The sequence below is a fragment of the Hippocampus zosterae genome, chromosome 5, assembly GCF_025434085.1.
Source record: "Hippocampus zosterae strain Florida chromosome 5, ASM2543408v3, whole genome shotgun sequence".
In the NCBI taxonomy this organism is placed as follows: domain Eukaryota; kingdom Metazoa; phylum Chordata; class Actinopteri; order Syngnathiformes; family Syngnathidae; genus Hippocampus; species Hippocampus zosterae.
This window is the reverse complement of record NC_067455.1, coordinates 892134-906997: the sequence shown is the minus strand read 5'-3', so window position 1 is coordinate 906997 and position 14864 is coordinate 892134. Positions and strand designations below refer to the sequence as shown.

Below are 14864 nucleotides of genomic sequence, written 5' to 3'. Positions count from 1 at the left end.
GCACAAAGATGACGAGAGTGTAGTTAGGTACGAAGAGCAGGCAATTAGGTAGCACCTGGCTATCGACCAACATACTGGACAGCATCGACACGCTCGTCTCTCTTCAACACCAGTCTATCAAAGCATCAAGAGCCCCGTGCATTTCATCTTTTGAAGAGATGTGTCTACAGTGTCCTATCTAAAATCAGACTTGATTTTATCATTCATTCTCAGTCCTGATTCTGTTCTGTCTCTCAGCCAGAGGCCTTGCTTGCCATCTACTAGATCAGAATGCCTGGTGCAGGAGATACACAGGCGGTACGGTTGTACAATCGCAGCCCGAGCTTAAGAGCCGAAAGGCCTTTTGTCCAGGTTTAGCTGGCAGCGCTGAAGGGATTTCGTGGATCGTTGGCTCATGAGCATCACTTGGATGGGCCCTCACTTTTGAGATAAGTTTGTTCAGCCCATAGCGGGAGTTATGTTGCATTGGGCTTGAATCTAAATGTTAAAGGAGAAAGAGGATTTGCTAGGCACTTCTCCCGCCTCGGCTATGGATGACAAGCTCCAACCAGCCAGTTAACTTGCCGAGTCTCCAGCTGCTCAGGCCTAGCAGGACTAGGTCATCGACGCCGTGGAGCAGTTCAAGCAGGGCAACCACCTGCCTCTGTGCATGGTGGCATAACAGCTCGGTCCAGAGTACTTGGTCGAGTCGGTGCCGCTGATCCACCTGCTGGCGCGAGTGTTCATCCCAATGCGGACTGTCTTCCCGAGCGTGCCAGCCAGACTGCCGGTCTCGTAGCAGGGTCAGTGCCCGCTGTTCATCGCGATCAACAACCGCAACACTGACAGTGTGATCTACATGCTCAAGGCCAGCCCTGTGATGGTGGTCGACAAGTGGCACTACTCGGCGATCACCTACGCGCTGAGGGAACAGTACCTGGTGGGGTTCGTGCTGTGCCTGACCTTCGGGCACCGCTCTGCCCTGCTGCCCCACATGGCCGCGATGAAGGACGACCGCTGGGCCATCGAGCTGCTGCACACCCTAGAGTTCTCACTGACCGAGCACGACGGGGAGGGCAACACTCCGTTCACCCTTGCGGTGCGGCATCTGGGGTTCAACGTCCTGGACTACATGAGCAGCAAGGCCGCGGGCTGCATCATGATCAACCACCCGTTACTGCTGGACTTGCCGGCCCCCTCCGTGCGGGGACGGATCCGCGATAACCTGGCGGCAAGGGAATGGCAAGTGCTGTTGCAAGAGGTAAAAAATTATTTCAGCTGGGACTACATAAGGCTGTCGATGTTCGCGCACCTGGCGGCTGTCTTCCTGGTGGTGCTCACCCTGGCCACCTCGCGCAAGAGCCGCGCCTCCCTCACTGAGGGTCTTTTGATGGGACTGGCAGTTATCTGTCTCACCTGGGGCTTCTTCCTGTTCGGCGGCAAGGGCAGCAGGCTGGTAGACCCCGCTGCCTGCAAGCGGTCTTTCTTCGAGCTCGTGTCTGGGCGCCACGAGCCCAACGACCCCGTGACTGCGTTCCACAAGGTCAGGGCGTTGGCCGATGGCAACGAGGTCACTGAGCTGGACAGACTCGACGTGCGGAACATCTGTCCGAAATGCCTGATCTTTCGGGAAGAGGCGGTGCACTGCGAGGAGTGCGGGGAGTGCGTGCGGGGCTGGCACTTCCACTGGCTGGGCAAGTGCATCAACCGCAAAAACCACTGCTTTTACCTAGCATTCCTGACGGGGCACCTCTACTTCCTGCACTTTTTCTTTACCGCGCTAGACATCGACACGCCCGAGTCATACTGGCTGCACTCCCTGGCTGTTCTGCATCGCCTCGGATGGCTCTCGGGGGCGGTCTTCGCCATGGCCTGGGTGGCCTGGGGTTGGTTCGTGCTGGAGCTAGGGATCAACCTGTTCTGCGTGGTGAACGGGATGACCTACGACGAGGTGCTGCACCCGGAACGCTACAAGCGTCTGTACCAGCTGGTGACAGTAGGGGAGAGCAGCATTTTCACCCGGCAGAGGTGGCTCGACCGCCCCCTAAAATTCCCCTACCTGCGCAACATCTTCGCCTATCTGAGAGACAGCCTCTCTCGGGGCGATTGACCGCATCAGCCAGATATTAAATGATTGGATTGCTGCTGGTCTGGCAGGCCGGCTGCGATTAGCTGATTTTCGTCCAGGAGCTGTTCCGCCATGGCGCGCGCTATCCTATCTACAAGTCCCCTGACAACCAACCCCTGGTCCCTGACTTTGGAGAGCTCACCCCTGTCGGCATGCGTCAGCATTTCTTGCTCGGACAGGCTCTCCGCAAGCGGTACGTCGAGGAGCTTGGTTTCATCAATGGCACCTACGACCACAACCAGATCTACGTGCGGTCGAGCGACGTGAACCGCACTCTCATGAGCGCGCAGAGCCAGATGCTGGGCCTCTTCTACGAGCAGGGACCTCAGATCACCAACGGCACACTGCGGGATGGCTGTGCCGCCATTCCCCAACGTGCAGCCCCTGCAGGACGAACTGTGGGCGGTGCCCGGCAAGATACAACCGGTTTGGATCGAGACCGTTCAGGAAGGAGCGAACCGTTTCTACGAGGGCGATTTCCTCCGGCAGTACGCTGAAGACAACTGCCCTAACCAGGCCAAGTGGTAACTCGAGAACCAGAAGACTGCTGCCTTCAAGTGGGTCAACGAGTCGAAGGCGGTGCAGGACTACATCAAGGTGCTCTACGCGCAGGCCAACTCCAGCATGGCGCCGAGCCTGCGTGCAGCGGCCAACCTGATCGACAGCCAGATCAGCAACAAGTTCAACGGCCGGCCATACACCCCGGTCATCGACTCGGACCCCAAGACCACCGAATACATCACCATGACCAGCATCATCTTCAACCTGTACTACACCTAGACCCAGATCAAGGCCACCATCTCCACCCTCTTCAACCACACCCTCGAGAACTTCAGGGCCGCGGTCAAGGGCGGTTACAGGATGGTCTTCTACAGCGCGCACGATACCACCGTGCTCAACCTGCTCGCGGGGCTGAACCTCACGAACGTTCCTTGCGTGAACCAGTCCTTTTATGGGACGGTCCAGGAGGACTGTGTGATTGAATACCCCGGGTACGCCACCAGCGCCATCTTCGAGTTCTGGAACCGCAGCCGGACCGAGACCTACGTGAAGCTGCTCTACAAGGGGACGCCTCTTAAAATGCCATTCTGCCCGGGACTGGAGTGCCCACTGGACGTGTTCGAAAAGTATCTGGAATCGGTCTACACGCCCGACTACGAGCGACTGTGCGGGCTGGACCGGTCCTCGCAGCTGTGGATCCTGCTGCTGCTCGAGGGGCTGGTGATCGTCGTGCTGGGAGGGCTGCTGCTCCGCACCTGCTTCAGAAAAAAGGAGAAGGACAACCCGATCTACAGTCGCCAGGAGGACTAGAATTGACTCCATCGGATGACTGATCACTCCTCTATCGAGAGGGCGGCCTCTCGAGCCAGTCGTTTTTGCTCCTCCAGCGCCTTGCTCAGCCTCAGGTGCTCCTCCTGCAGTAGTCCCCTCCTCTGGTTGATTTCCTGTAGCCTCTGCATTCGGCCCACTATCGCCCTTTTGATGGCCTCTAAGCAGGAGCCTACCGGGGAAGGCTTTTAAACATCCTCGACCACCCGAAGTGATGGAGGGGCTGGCCTGACTGAAGCCTGTAGGGCTAGTCTCTGTAGCTCGAGGGGGTCGATGACAGGCTCTCCGAAGACCTCGGTCTCGATTAGTTTTGCCCTTACAAGGTCCGGCCTTATCCTCTCAGCAGGGCCGTCCTCTACGGGATGGGGTCTGCCCTAGATAGTAAACATACTGTTGGCAGTCTCTTCGATGTCCTGGGATAAATCAAAGGCTTTTCTGTGCACCCCTCGCTTTTTGATCATCTTTAATTATCACCCACGACAGTCACTAGAAAGGGGCCCTGCACTGCGGGCAGTTGCCGTGCTTCTGCAACCAGGGGTCTATGCACTGCGGGTGGAAGCAGTGCCGGCACGGCAGCACGCGTTCGTGTTATCCTTGGCAGACCTCTCCAATGCAGATCGAGCAGTCCGCGCCTCCTCGGCTCTTGCAGGCAGGTGCGACACGCTCGATATCGTCCAGGCTCAGGCCACTGGAGCTCCTAGGGCCGGACAGATCGAGGAAGGTCATACCTGCCAAGACGTGTTGCTGGATGTGACTGTAGATCAGCTCCCCGATTGCATTGATAGCAATGTTTTCCATGGCCCTGACTCGCCTCTGGTGCTCCTCGGGCGCCCGCTGCGCCATGTGCTGTAGATTCCGAAGCTGATCTATGTGGGGAGAAAGGCCTGGAATCGCACTGTGCTAGAGTCCCGAAGTAAGCAGCCTGTCGATCTGCCTCCGGTGCTGCTCGTCGGTCAGCTAAAACCCCGCTTCGTTGCGGACCATGCCCATTCCCCCCGAGAATTGCTGATCCCTGACCTGCGCCGCCATGCTTTACAGTCTGGCCTGCATTTGCTCCTGCTAGGCTCTGACCAGCCTTCTGCGCCGCTGCCGTTCATGAAGTTCCGCCATTCTCCTCTCGTGATCTCGTTCCCGCTATTCTTCTTCCAGTCGCTACCGCTCCCGCCGAACCCTTCGTTACTCGGCACGCCTCTCCCGCTCTTCCTGTTCTTGCCGCTGGATTCGCTCTGCCTCGCGTCTGCGTGCCTCCTCCTCCTCCGCCTGCTTCCTTACACGCGCCTCCTATTCAGTCTTGCGGCGTTCTTCCTACACCAGTCTAAGGCGGTCCTGCTCCTACCTGCGCGCGGCCTATTCTTACAACCTTTGCTCCTACAATCGCTTCCTTCTATCTTGTTCTTTAGATTCTTAATCTTTCTCCTGTCTGTGTCTATCCTCTAACTGCGATTCCTCTATTCTTTTCAGCTATTCCTTTTAGGCCAATGGGCCGGGGTAAATCCGTGGCTTCGGCAGGTCGGGCCTAATTGTCGGGACTCTGGTAGGACCTCGATTTTTGATCCTGAACTCATGCTTGTTGTCACTGTTGAATGTCAGTTTTTCATGCTGTTTGCGCAGAACAGACCGCTGTACCTGCCGCCTAGCTGGCCTAGAAACCCTGAAGCCAGCAGTTTCCTTGGCCTTTCCAGACAACTTTGCTGGCAGGCCCTGCATTAATAGGTTTATAGATAACAAGAAGTGCATAATAAGTATGAGATATGTCATTATTTCACTTTGTCCATAGTCTCTTTGAAGGTCGGGGCATTGCCAGCCTAAGATTGTGCTCTGTTCACTTACTCGATAATCTTTTCCGGATCGGCTGGGCCGACAGGGCTCTCGCAAAAGTCTGACTTGTAGTTGATTGGTTCTCCGTGCAGCGCCATTCTCAAAATTTCAACAAGGGAACTGGCTTCAGGATCATTCGCCTACAAATGTCGTTTGATTTCAGCAAGTAGTCTTTCTATTTTCTGAATGTCTATATACTCGAAGTCAGGGATTCGGCCGAACTCCTTGTAGAACGCCTATTGGGCGAACGATAGGGACAGGATATTAATCCGCAGCTGATCTCGGAGTTGAGCGGGTGACTTCTTGTAATTGAAAACATTAAACAAATTGAAGATCCGCTTAAGCTAGGTGTACTGGCCGACGATGTCCTCCACAGTCGACATCGCCCGGGAGAAGTTAGTCTGGTAGATGCTCAACTCAGACAGCATGACTGCTTTGTTGATCTCCCTCGAGCACTGCATCAATTATATTTGCGCGATCCAAGCCAGGTAGACATTCCGTGATTAAAATAAGAAATCTTTAATGGGCTCGCATGTAGAATCGGGGCAGATACAGAAGCACGAGGAAGATGTGTACGATGTGTTCTGTAGGTGCCCGCACTGCAACAGCGGAGAAAAGACCTTTTGGTATCACCACAAATGCGGGGGCAACACCCTGATCAACGTCACAACCCTCGACGTCAGTTGCTCCAAGTGCGGCCTGAAGGCTATCATCCTGGACTGGAAGTGGCGCTGCAACAAACATGATTTCCTGGCCCTGACGCAGCAGGGATTTTACGACCTGGTCTCGGTGATGGCACAGACCCTAGAAATCGACCCCAAAATAGGACTGCAAATGCTGACAAAGTATACTTTGGAAGTTCAAAGGCGGCAGGCAAAATATAAATGATTAAAATTTAATTGATGGATTTCGACCAGAGTGTGATCGAGGCCTCGCACTTCGCCAACAACCTGGGCCGCTGCATGGCCACTCTCGAGCAGCTGGCCAAGCGCTACCACCAGAACGACTTTTAGTTCTTCGGCATGTATCGGGTCTTCCGGGAAGACAAGAGCATTGAAGAGCTTAGGGACCAGTTCCGACTCCAGATGAGTTCGGTGTGTTTGGCACACCGCGCCTACTTTTCCACCTTCGGCCAGCTCCCGCTCTTAACCGATGAGTGTGCCACACTAAAACAAGTCTACCTCACCTACCACGCCATTCTATAGGCGAACGATTCTGAGGCGGCCTTTATCGCCAAGGAGCTTGACGAAGTGCTGAACGGCAGGTTTTCCTTGTACGCCGACATAAAAACTGAGGGAAAGCGCAAGAATCTCCAGTCCTTTAAGAAAATTGTGGCGCACATCCACGAGTGGCAGGACAACTTGGCCACCACGCTCCTGTAAATTCAACTAATGGATGAGCAGATGCAGGAGCTCGAATTTATCAGGGACGAACTCAGCCCTGGCCGTACCCGGGACACTTGATGGCATCACTCATCGCTGATCGATGTCTGCAGCGGGGTGGACTCGTCCTCCTCCAGGTACTCCTCGAGCCGGCTTTCGGGCAGCCAGCACAGATCGTATTTCTCTTTGAACAGCTCCACGAGTCTCCGCAGTCGGTCGGCCTCGTTGGCCCTCCGCTACTCCTCCAGCTCGCGTCGTAGAAACAGGGTTTCTTTCACGAGAGACTTGACTGCTCTCCATATGTCCTTGCTGCTCTTGCCATGCTCTAGAGCCAGCAGGTCCTTGAGCAGGTTGGCCAGCCGGCATTATGAACGGGCCTCCTTCTCCAGGATCCTGCAGCGGTCTTCCGTCGCCGCCCTTTCAGCCTGCGCCTCAGTGACCTCCTGCTTTAGCCTGCCTATTTAAAGTTCTTTGGCTTGCAACCGTAACTCGTAGTGCTAGCGAAGACCGGATTGCTTTCCCTTGTCGTGATTGGCAGGCGAAATGTTCTACTTGTCTTCGGCCCGGAAGGGAGGCTTGGCATTAGTGCTACGGAAATGCCCGGGCCTTCTAATTTTGGAGGGCAGAGAGGCCGCCTGCTCGAAGCCCAGATAGAGGGGCCTCTGGGGCGAGTCCCTGATTTCACTTTGTCCATAGTCTCTTTGAAGGTCGGGGCATTGCCAGCCTAAGATTGTGCTCTGTTCACTTACTCGATAATCTTTTCCGGATCGGCTGGGCCGACAGGGCTCTCGCAAAAGTCTGACTTGTAGTTGATTGGTTCTCCGTGCAGCGCCATTCTCAAAATTTCAACAAGGGAACTGGCTTCAGGATCATTCGCCTACAAATGTCGTTTGATTTCAGCAAGTAGTCTTTCTATTTTCTGAATGTCTATATACTCGAAGTCAGGGATTCGGCCGAACTCCTTGTAGAACGCCTATTGGGCGAACGATAGGGACAGGATATTAATCCGCAGCTGATCTCGGAGTTGAGCGGGTGACTTCTTGTAATTGAAAACATTAAACAAATTGAAGATCCGCTTAAGCTAGGTGTACTGGCCGACGATGTCCTCCACAGTCGACATCGCCCGGGAGAAGTTAGTCTGGTAGATGCTCAACTCAGACAGCATGACTGCTTTGTTGATCTCCCTCGAGCACTGCATCAATTATATTTGCGCGATCCAAGCCAGGTAGACATTCCGTGATTAAAATAAGAAATCTTTAATGGGCTCGCATGTAGAATCGGGGCAGATACAGAAGCACGAGGAAGATGTGTACGATGTGTTCTGTAGGTGCCCGCACTGCAACAGCGGAGAAAAGACCTTTTGGTATCACCACAAATGCGGGGGCAACACCCTGATCAACGTCACAACCCTCGACGTCAGTTGCTCCAAGTGCGGCCTGAAGGCTATCATCCTGGACTGGAAGTGGCGCTGCAACAAACATGATTTCCTGGCCCTGACGCAGCAGGGATTTTACGACCTGGTCTCGGTGATGGGACATACCCTAGAAATCGACCCCAAAATAGGACTGCAAATGCTGACAAAGTATACTTTGGAAGTTCAAAGGCGGCAGGCAAAATATAAATGATTAAAATTTAATTGATGGATTTCGACCAGAGTGTGATCGAGGCCTCGCACTTCGCCAACAACCTGGGCCGCTGCATGGCCACTCTCGAGCAGCTGGCCAAGCGCTACCACCAGAACGACTTTTAGTTCTTCGGCATGTATCGGGTCTTCCGGGAAGACAAGAGCATTGAAGAGCTTAGGGACCAGTTCCGACTCCAGATGAGTTCGGTGTGTTTGGCACACCGCGCCTACTTTTCCACCTTCGGCCAGCTCCCGCTCTTAACCGATGAGTGTGCCACACTAAAACAAGTCTACCTCACCTACCACGCCATTCTATAGGCGAACGATTCTGAGGCGGCCTTTATCGCCAAGGAGCTTGACGAAGTGCTGAACGGCAGGTTTTCCTTGTACGCCGACATAAAAACTGAGGGAAAGCGCAAGAATCTCCAGTCCTTTAAGAAAATTGTGGCGCACATCCACGAGTGGCAGGACAACTTGGCCACCACGCTCCTGTAAATTCAACTAATGGATGAGCAGATGCAGGAGCTCGAATTTATCAGGGACGAACTCAGCCCTGGCCGTACCCGGGACACTTGATGGCATCACTCATCGCTGATCGATGTCTGCAGCGGGGTGGACTCGTCCTCCTCCAGGTACTCCTCGAGCCGGCTTTCGGGCAGCCAGCACAGATCGTATTTCTCTTTGAACAGCTCCACGAGTCTCCGCAGTCGGTCGGCCTCGTTGGCCCTCCGCTACTCCTCCAGCTCGCGTCGTAGAAACAGGGTTTCTTTCACGAGAGACTTGACTGCTCTCCATATGTCCTTGCTGCTCTTGCCATGCTCTAGAGCCAGCAGGTCCTTGAGCAGGTTGGCCAGCCGGCATTATGAACGGGCCTCCTTCTCCAGGATCCTGCAGCGGTCTTCCGTCGCCGCCCTTTCAGCCTGCGCCTCAGTGACCTCCTGCTTTAGCCTGCCTATTTAAAGTTCTTTGGCTTGCAACCGTAACTCGTAGTGCTAGCGAAGACCGGATTGCTTTCCCTTGTCGTGATTGGCAGGCGAAATGTTCTACTTGTCTTCGGCCCGGAAGGGAGGCTTGGCATTAGTGCTACGGAAATGCCCGGGCCTTCTAATTTTGGAGGGCAGAGAGGCCGCCTGCTCGAAGCCCAGATAGAGGGGCCTCTGGGGCGAGTCCCTGGAGGCGTAGGTGGACAGGGTTTCCTTCATATTACGAAAAAGTCGTTACTGCAATCAACTGCAAGCATGGCCCAATCCAGTCAAATAATGAACACTCAAATCGAGCGAATAAGGCAGCAGCTTGCCCGCAAGGAGGAGGCTCTTGTAGAGGCACAGGCTCTGAGCCAGGAGCAAGCCCTCAAGGCTGCCCACCTCGATTAGGCTATGAAGGCACTCCAGCTGCGGGCCCAGGAACTCAACAAGCAACTCGACTCCGAGGAGGAGATGCACGCCGAGACCAAATAGCAGCTGAGATAGGCGCACGAGCAGATCAAAGCTCAGGCCGAACGCATCCATCACCTCCACGCCGAATTTACCGCCCTCCAATCCACATCAGCCGAGGCTCATAATAACGAACGGGAAAGCACGCAGCTTAGGTCAGAGATTAACCTGCTGCGCGCTCAAAACATGAACCGCGAGCAGGAACTGACCCGCGAGCTGTAGCAGTCGCGGGCCGAGACCATATAGCTTCGCCGGGAGCACCTTGCAGAGATGGAGCGACTGAGAGCCTTATTCGATTTCAAGGAGGAAGAAATCAGAACCCTGTAAAAAAGTAAGGCATAGGCCTTGGACCAGATAAGGTAGAAGATAGTCGTCAAGGACCGGCAGGCGGAGCAGGCCATCGAGGAGGCAACAGCCGCGAGGGCGCAGCTTGAGGAGCAGGCCGAGAACAGCAGGCAGCTGCAGGCCGAGCTGGAAAGCACCAGGCGAGAACTTGAGCAGGCCAAGAGGAGGGCCTAGAGGCGGCTGGACATTGTTGATGAGCGGGAGTTGGAGCAGGCAGAGGAAAAGATCTCAGACCGGCAGAAGCTCGGCTTCCTGGAGCAGGAGCTATCGGTCAAAAACATAAAGCTCGAGCAGAATCTGGGCTTGCTCCGAGAGACCAGGGCAAAGACCTTGCAGCTTACCAGCCTGCAGGCCACTATCCAGAAGGAAAACGCGGACCTCAAGGCCCAGCTGCTGCAGCTGCGGAAGAGGGCAGCCGACCTTGAGCAGCAGCAGCTGGCCGGGCAGAAAGAACTTAGGCGGCTCGAGGCTGAGTGTGATACGCGTGCAGAAGTGCTCGAGGATGCGGACCGGAGGATGGAGGACATCCTGATCGAAAACATGGCGATGAAGAAGGCCCTGCAGACGTACGTCGGGCCCGACCAGGCGGACAAGTGCAGACAGCTCCTGGCCAGCTTCCGGGAGGAGGTCGGGTGGAAGGAGTAGTTCCCGACACTGCGGTACGTGACGGTCGGGAGCTACTGGAGAAGAACCACGAGCTGATGCGGCTGCTGCGACAGTGATCTTTAATTATGGTCCTCAGCCTCGAAGACCTCGAGGAAGCAGTCAAGATGATGGTCAAGCATTTCTCCAGCGACACCGGCATGCGGGTGGTCACCTACTACGTGGCCCGAGAGCGGTTCTCGGACGACTACTTCACGCTCTAGGAGCTGAAGGACAGCCCGCAGCCTGTGCTGCTGCTGTACGACTCCGAGGGGGAGTACGAGAGCCTGCTGTTCGTGCTGCTGCCCGAGCTGGCCTCGGTGCTGCTGGTGGGCAACGTGGAGGATTCCTTCAAGCACTTTTCTAGCGAGATCCTGGGGATGACTGGGCTGAGTGAGGGCCAGGCCTTCCAGATAGAGTGGACGGTGCTCCCGGCGGGGCTGAGAGTGCGGGAGAGTTTTCTGCTGCTGTTTTTGGAGCACTTCTTGGTCCGCAAAGGGTTTATGATATAGAGCGTCAGCCTTCCGAGGGAGTGCTGGCGGGCCGGCCTGTCTGGGAGGACCGGCAGGAGGACATAATCATGCTGGCAGACCAGACCATCTAAAAGCTGAGAATGTACAGCCACTACAAAGCTGATAACAGGACCTCTTTTGAGTACTTTTTTAAGCGCAGGTTGATTAAACTGCCGACCCTCCTCGAAAGCAAAAAGTCCAGGCAGATCTCGATCTCCATTTTCAGGCCCTACAGTCGCGAGTCGGAAGGCCTGTCAGCCTCCACGCAGGCGCCCTGCTACAGCTACGGACAGGCGCAGGTAGCTCGATACGGGCTGCTGCTGTCTGCCGAGCAGGTGGGACAGCTCGCCAGCGGCAAGGTCTCAGCCTCTGCCTTCGAGTTCATAATGAACTACCTAAAAGAAAAATACCAGGAAGAGGTCCAGGTGACCTGTTTCTGGAATGGAAAGGCTCTCGAACTGGCAGAGTTGAGTCCTGCGAGAGCCTCTGCGCAAAGGGTCTTCACCTGCATCGACGAGAAAGCACAGGCGGCTGCAGTGATGCTGGTTGACGGGGACAAGCGGACCGTCTTGGTGGCAGAGCATGGCTGCATGGAGGAGGGATATGAGCGGGTCGTGGGCAGGCAGCTGCCTTTCTCCCTCGAGGACTGCAAGTGGACAAAGACAGTACCCCTTGAGGAGCGAGGTCGATAGCAAAACTGGTTTGTGCGGGCGGGGTTGGTCGAGACGTACCGAATGGTGACGATGCAGAGAGGAGTGTACGTGGGGACACGGCTGTTCCTGGAGAAGTGCGACACGCTGCTGTCGCTGATCGGACACACGGACAACCAGCCGGGCGAACTCGCGATCATATTCTCCATGAACATCTTGTGATGTATCAAGGATAATTGCATGCTGGGCGAGAGATCATCCTCTGTGCGGATGTGGGCGGCACCAATATACGGCTGCGGCTCAACGAGGTCTTCAGGGAGGAGGGGGTCGTCAAGCATGCCCGCCTCTGCGAGCAGGTCACCAAGACTCTTGACTGTGCTCGGCTCGAGGACGCGTTCATCGGCTTCCTGAAGACTGCTCCGCGGAGGGTGCGGGTGGGGGCGGTGGCGCTGGCAGGTCCGATCAAGGACGGCGCGATTCTGATGTCGAACGCCCAGAAGTGGGGTCTCCTCCAGGAAGAAGAATTTGCAAAAAAGATCGGGTTAGAAAGGGTCAAGTTTCTGAACGACTTTGAGGCTATTTCCTATGGAGTCGAGAAGCTGGAGCCCGAGGATGTGCACAGTGTCAACGGACTGCCTCCCACCGATGACGTCAAGGCCGTCTTGGGGCCCGGCACTGGCCTGGGCTGCAGCATCCTCATCAGCGAGCATTCCACGAGCGGGATGCGGAGCAGGGTGCTGCCCTGCGAGTTCGGGCACGTGGACCCCCTGCTGAGCAGCTCCGAAGACCTCGAGATAATGAAATTCATCGAGCAGGAGTCCGGTCAGGCAGTGGTGCTAGAAAGGTCATTCTGCGGGCCAGCCATCCCCTACATCTTCAAGTTCTATGTGCAGAGGGGCGCCAAGACTAGTCTTTCACCAGAACTGGTCAAAATACTTATGTAGCCCAAGTCCCCTGAAGCGCAGGAACAGTCCTACGAGATCATCAGCAAAGGTGTGGCGAAGCAGGACGAGGCCTGCGAGCGGGCGGTCGCCTTCATCTGGGAGGTGTACATGCGGGTCATCATCACCTTCACGATGCTGCTGCTGCCCAAGGGCGGCATCTACCTGGTCGGCTCCCTGACAAACTCGCTCATCCCCTACATCAAAGAGCACGTCGACCAGCTGAAAGCGCGCATGCTGTGCAACCGGCCGTACATGGCCCAGATAATCTCATAAATCCCGGTGGTGCATGTAGGGCTGCCGGACCTCGGCCTCAAGGGCGCAAGGGTTATCGCCCAGCGGATAGTCGAGGAGATGCAGGTGCTCTGACGATGATGCATATTGCGTGTGATGTTGATTGTTGTCAGGCAGAAGAGTCACAGCCCTTGATGTGCCAGCCCCTCTTCTTCGCCTCGGCGCAGATGCAGGGCCAGCAGTCGTTCTTGTCCCGCAGCAGGTACCGCACGCATTTAATGTCGGCGATCAGGTCCGCCCCCTCGCTCTCGGCCGCCTCCGCGCAGAACTTGACCGACCGCTCGATGTCGACGGCGCACTCGATCTCCTTGGTCTCAGTGCACTCCTCAGCACTCAGCGCGGCATACAGCATCAGTCCCAGAGTTGCCAGCTTCATCGATATAATCAAAGTGTCTACCGGACACGAATATTCTGGAACGCTTGATTGTTGAAATCGGATGTTTGGAGGCGGCTTTCCCGGCGGGTTCTTCGGAATGGGCGGGGGAATGGGCGGCATGGACGAGGAGGGCGAGGAGCAGCAGTCGGGCGAGGTCGACAACAAGGGTTACTACAAGGACCTGGAGGTGGAGCAGGACACGAGCATCGAGGATATCAAGAAGTCCTTCCGGAAGCTGGCGCGCAAGTACCACCCGGACAAGCCGGAAGGGGACGCCTAGAAATTCAAAAGGATAAAGGAGGCCTATGACGTGCTGGCCAATCCTGAGAAAAAGGACCTGTACGACAAGTACGGCAAGGAGGGCGTAGAGGCTGGCGGTAACCCCCGCGGCGGACGCGGCCTCTTCTAGATGTTCGGGGGCGGCAAGCCCAAGGGCCCGCAGAAGGGCAAGCCCAAGCTCATCAAGCTTGAAGTGACCTTGGAAGAGGTGTACGAGGGCTGCACCAAAACGGTCACGCACCGGCGGATGAAGCTGTGCGACACCTGCGAGGGCAAGGGGGGCAAGGACCGCAAGGACTGCGGGTCGTGCAAGGGGGCTCGCTACATCGACCGGGTGGTGCAGATGGGCCCCGGGATGTACACCCAGACGCGAGGGCCTTGTCCTACCTGCAAGGCGCAGGGCTTCATCATGGACCCCAAGGACATCTGCAAGGCTTGCAGGGGCAAGATGGTCCTCGAGCAGGAGAAGCAGCTGGACGTGGCGATCGAGCAGGGCTGTCCCAACGAGAAGGACTACATCTTCACTGGCGAGAGCGACGAGCTACCGGGCATGCTGGCTGCTGACCTCTACGTCCGCGTGTTCATCAAGCCCCACCCCTACATCACTCGCAAGGGCGCAGACCTGTTCATGCAGAAGAAGATCTCCCTGCTGGAGGCGCTGACCGGCGTGGCCTTCGAGTTCAAGCACCTGGACGGGAAGAAGATCCAGGTGTCTTCCTTCAAGGGGGAGACGATCGCCCCGAACTCGCTCAAGTGCATCAAGCGGCTCGGCATGCCCCTCTACAAAAACGTGATGGCGAACGGCAACTTCTATGTCCAGTTCGAGGTGGAGTTCCCTAAGACCGTCGGCAAGGAGCAGCGACAGCAGATCGACTTGATCTTCCCCGCGGAGCCGGGGCAGGCCACCTTCGACGTGTCGAAGGACGACGTGCACATGCTGGAAGAGGTGGACGAGCGGGAGCTACACCGGAACAACAACGACAACCAGGAGGATGACGAGGGCGAGCAGGTCCCGCACGGGACGAAGGTGCAGTGCGCTGTGCAGTGACGATATCAATATCCTTATTCATGTATCCAAAATTTCACCTTCTGGCCTTGCGCTTGGGCTTGGGCTTCGGCCGGGGGAAGGCGC

General features: G+C 56.1%; 3 protein-coding genes across 3 annotated transcripts in view; all 3 read left to right on the top strand.

Annotated features, from left to right (window-relative positions):
• Window positions 1-14864, top strand: part of LOC127600986 (mannosyl-oligosaccharide 1,2-alpha-mannosidase IC) — a 264345-nt gene that overhangs the window by 27588 nt on the left and 221893 nt on the right. The gene's annotated exons all lie outside the window — the stretch shown is intronic.
• LOC127601197 (glucokinase-like) lies at window positions 11936-13152 on the top strand. The gene is made up of 4 exons (XM_052066260.1): window positions 11936-12034; window positions 12097-12729; window positions 12787-13024; window positions 13079-13152. The coding sequence occupies exons 1-4, from the start codon at window positions 11936-11938 to the stop codon at window positions 13150-13152; spliced, it is 1044 nt and encodes a 347-aa protein (XP_051922220.1).
• Window positions 13863-14780, top strand: LOC127601196 (uncharacterized). Its single transcript, XM_052066259.1, has one exon. It carries the CDS (start codon window positions 13863-13865, stop codon window positions 14778-14780), a length of 918 nt encoding a protein of 305 aa, XP_051922219.1.

Coding starts and splice junctions, on each gene's coding strand:
- LOC127601196 (XM_052066259.1), top strand. CDS start 13,863: ATGTTCGGGGGCGGCAAGCCCAAGGGCCCGCAGAAGGGCAAGCCCAAG.
- LOC127601197 (XM_052066260.1), top strand. CDS start 11,936: ATGCAGAGAGGAGTGTACGTGGGGACACGGCTGTTCCTGGAGAAGTGC. Junction 12,035..12,096: donor ACAACCAGCCGGGCGAACTC/GCGATCATATTC, acceptor GCTGGGCGAGAG/ATCATCCTCTGTGCGGATGT. Junction 13,025..13,078: donor GCTGAAAGCGCGCATGCTGT/GCAACCGGCCGT, acceptor TGGTGCATGTAG/GGCTGCCGGACCTCGGCCTC.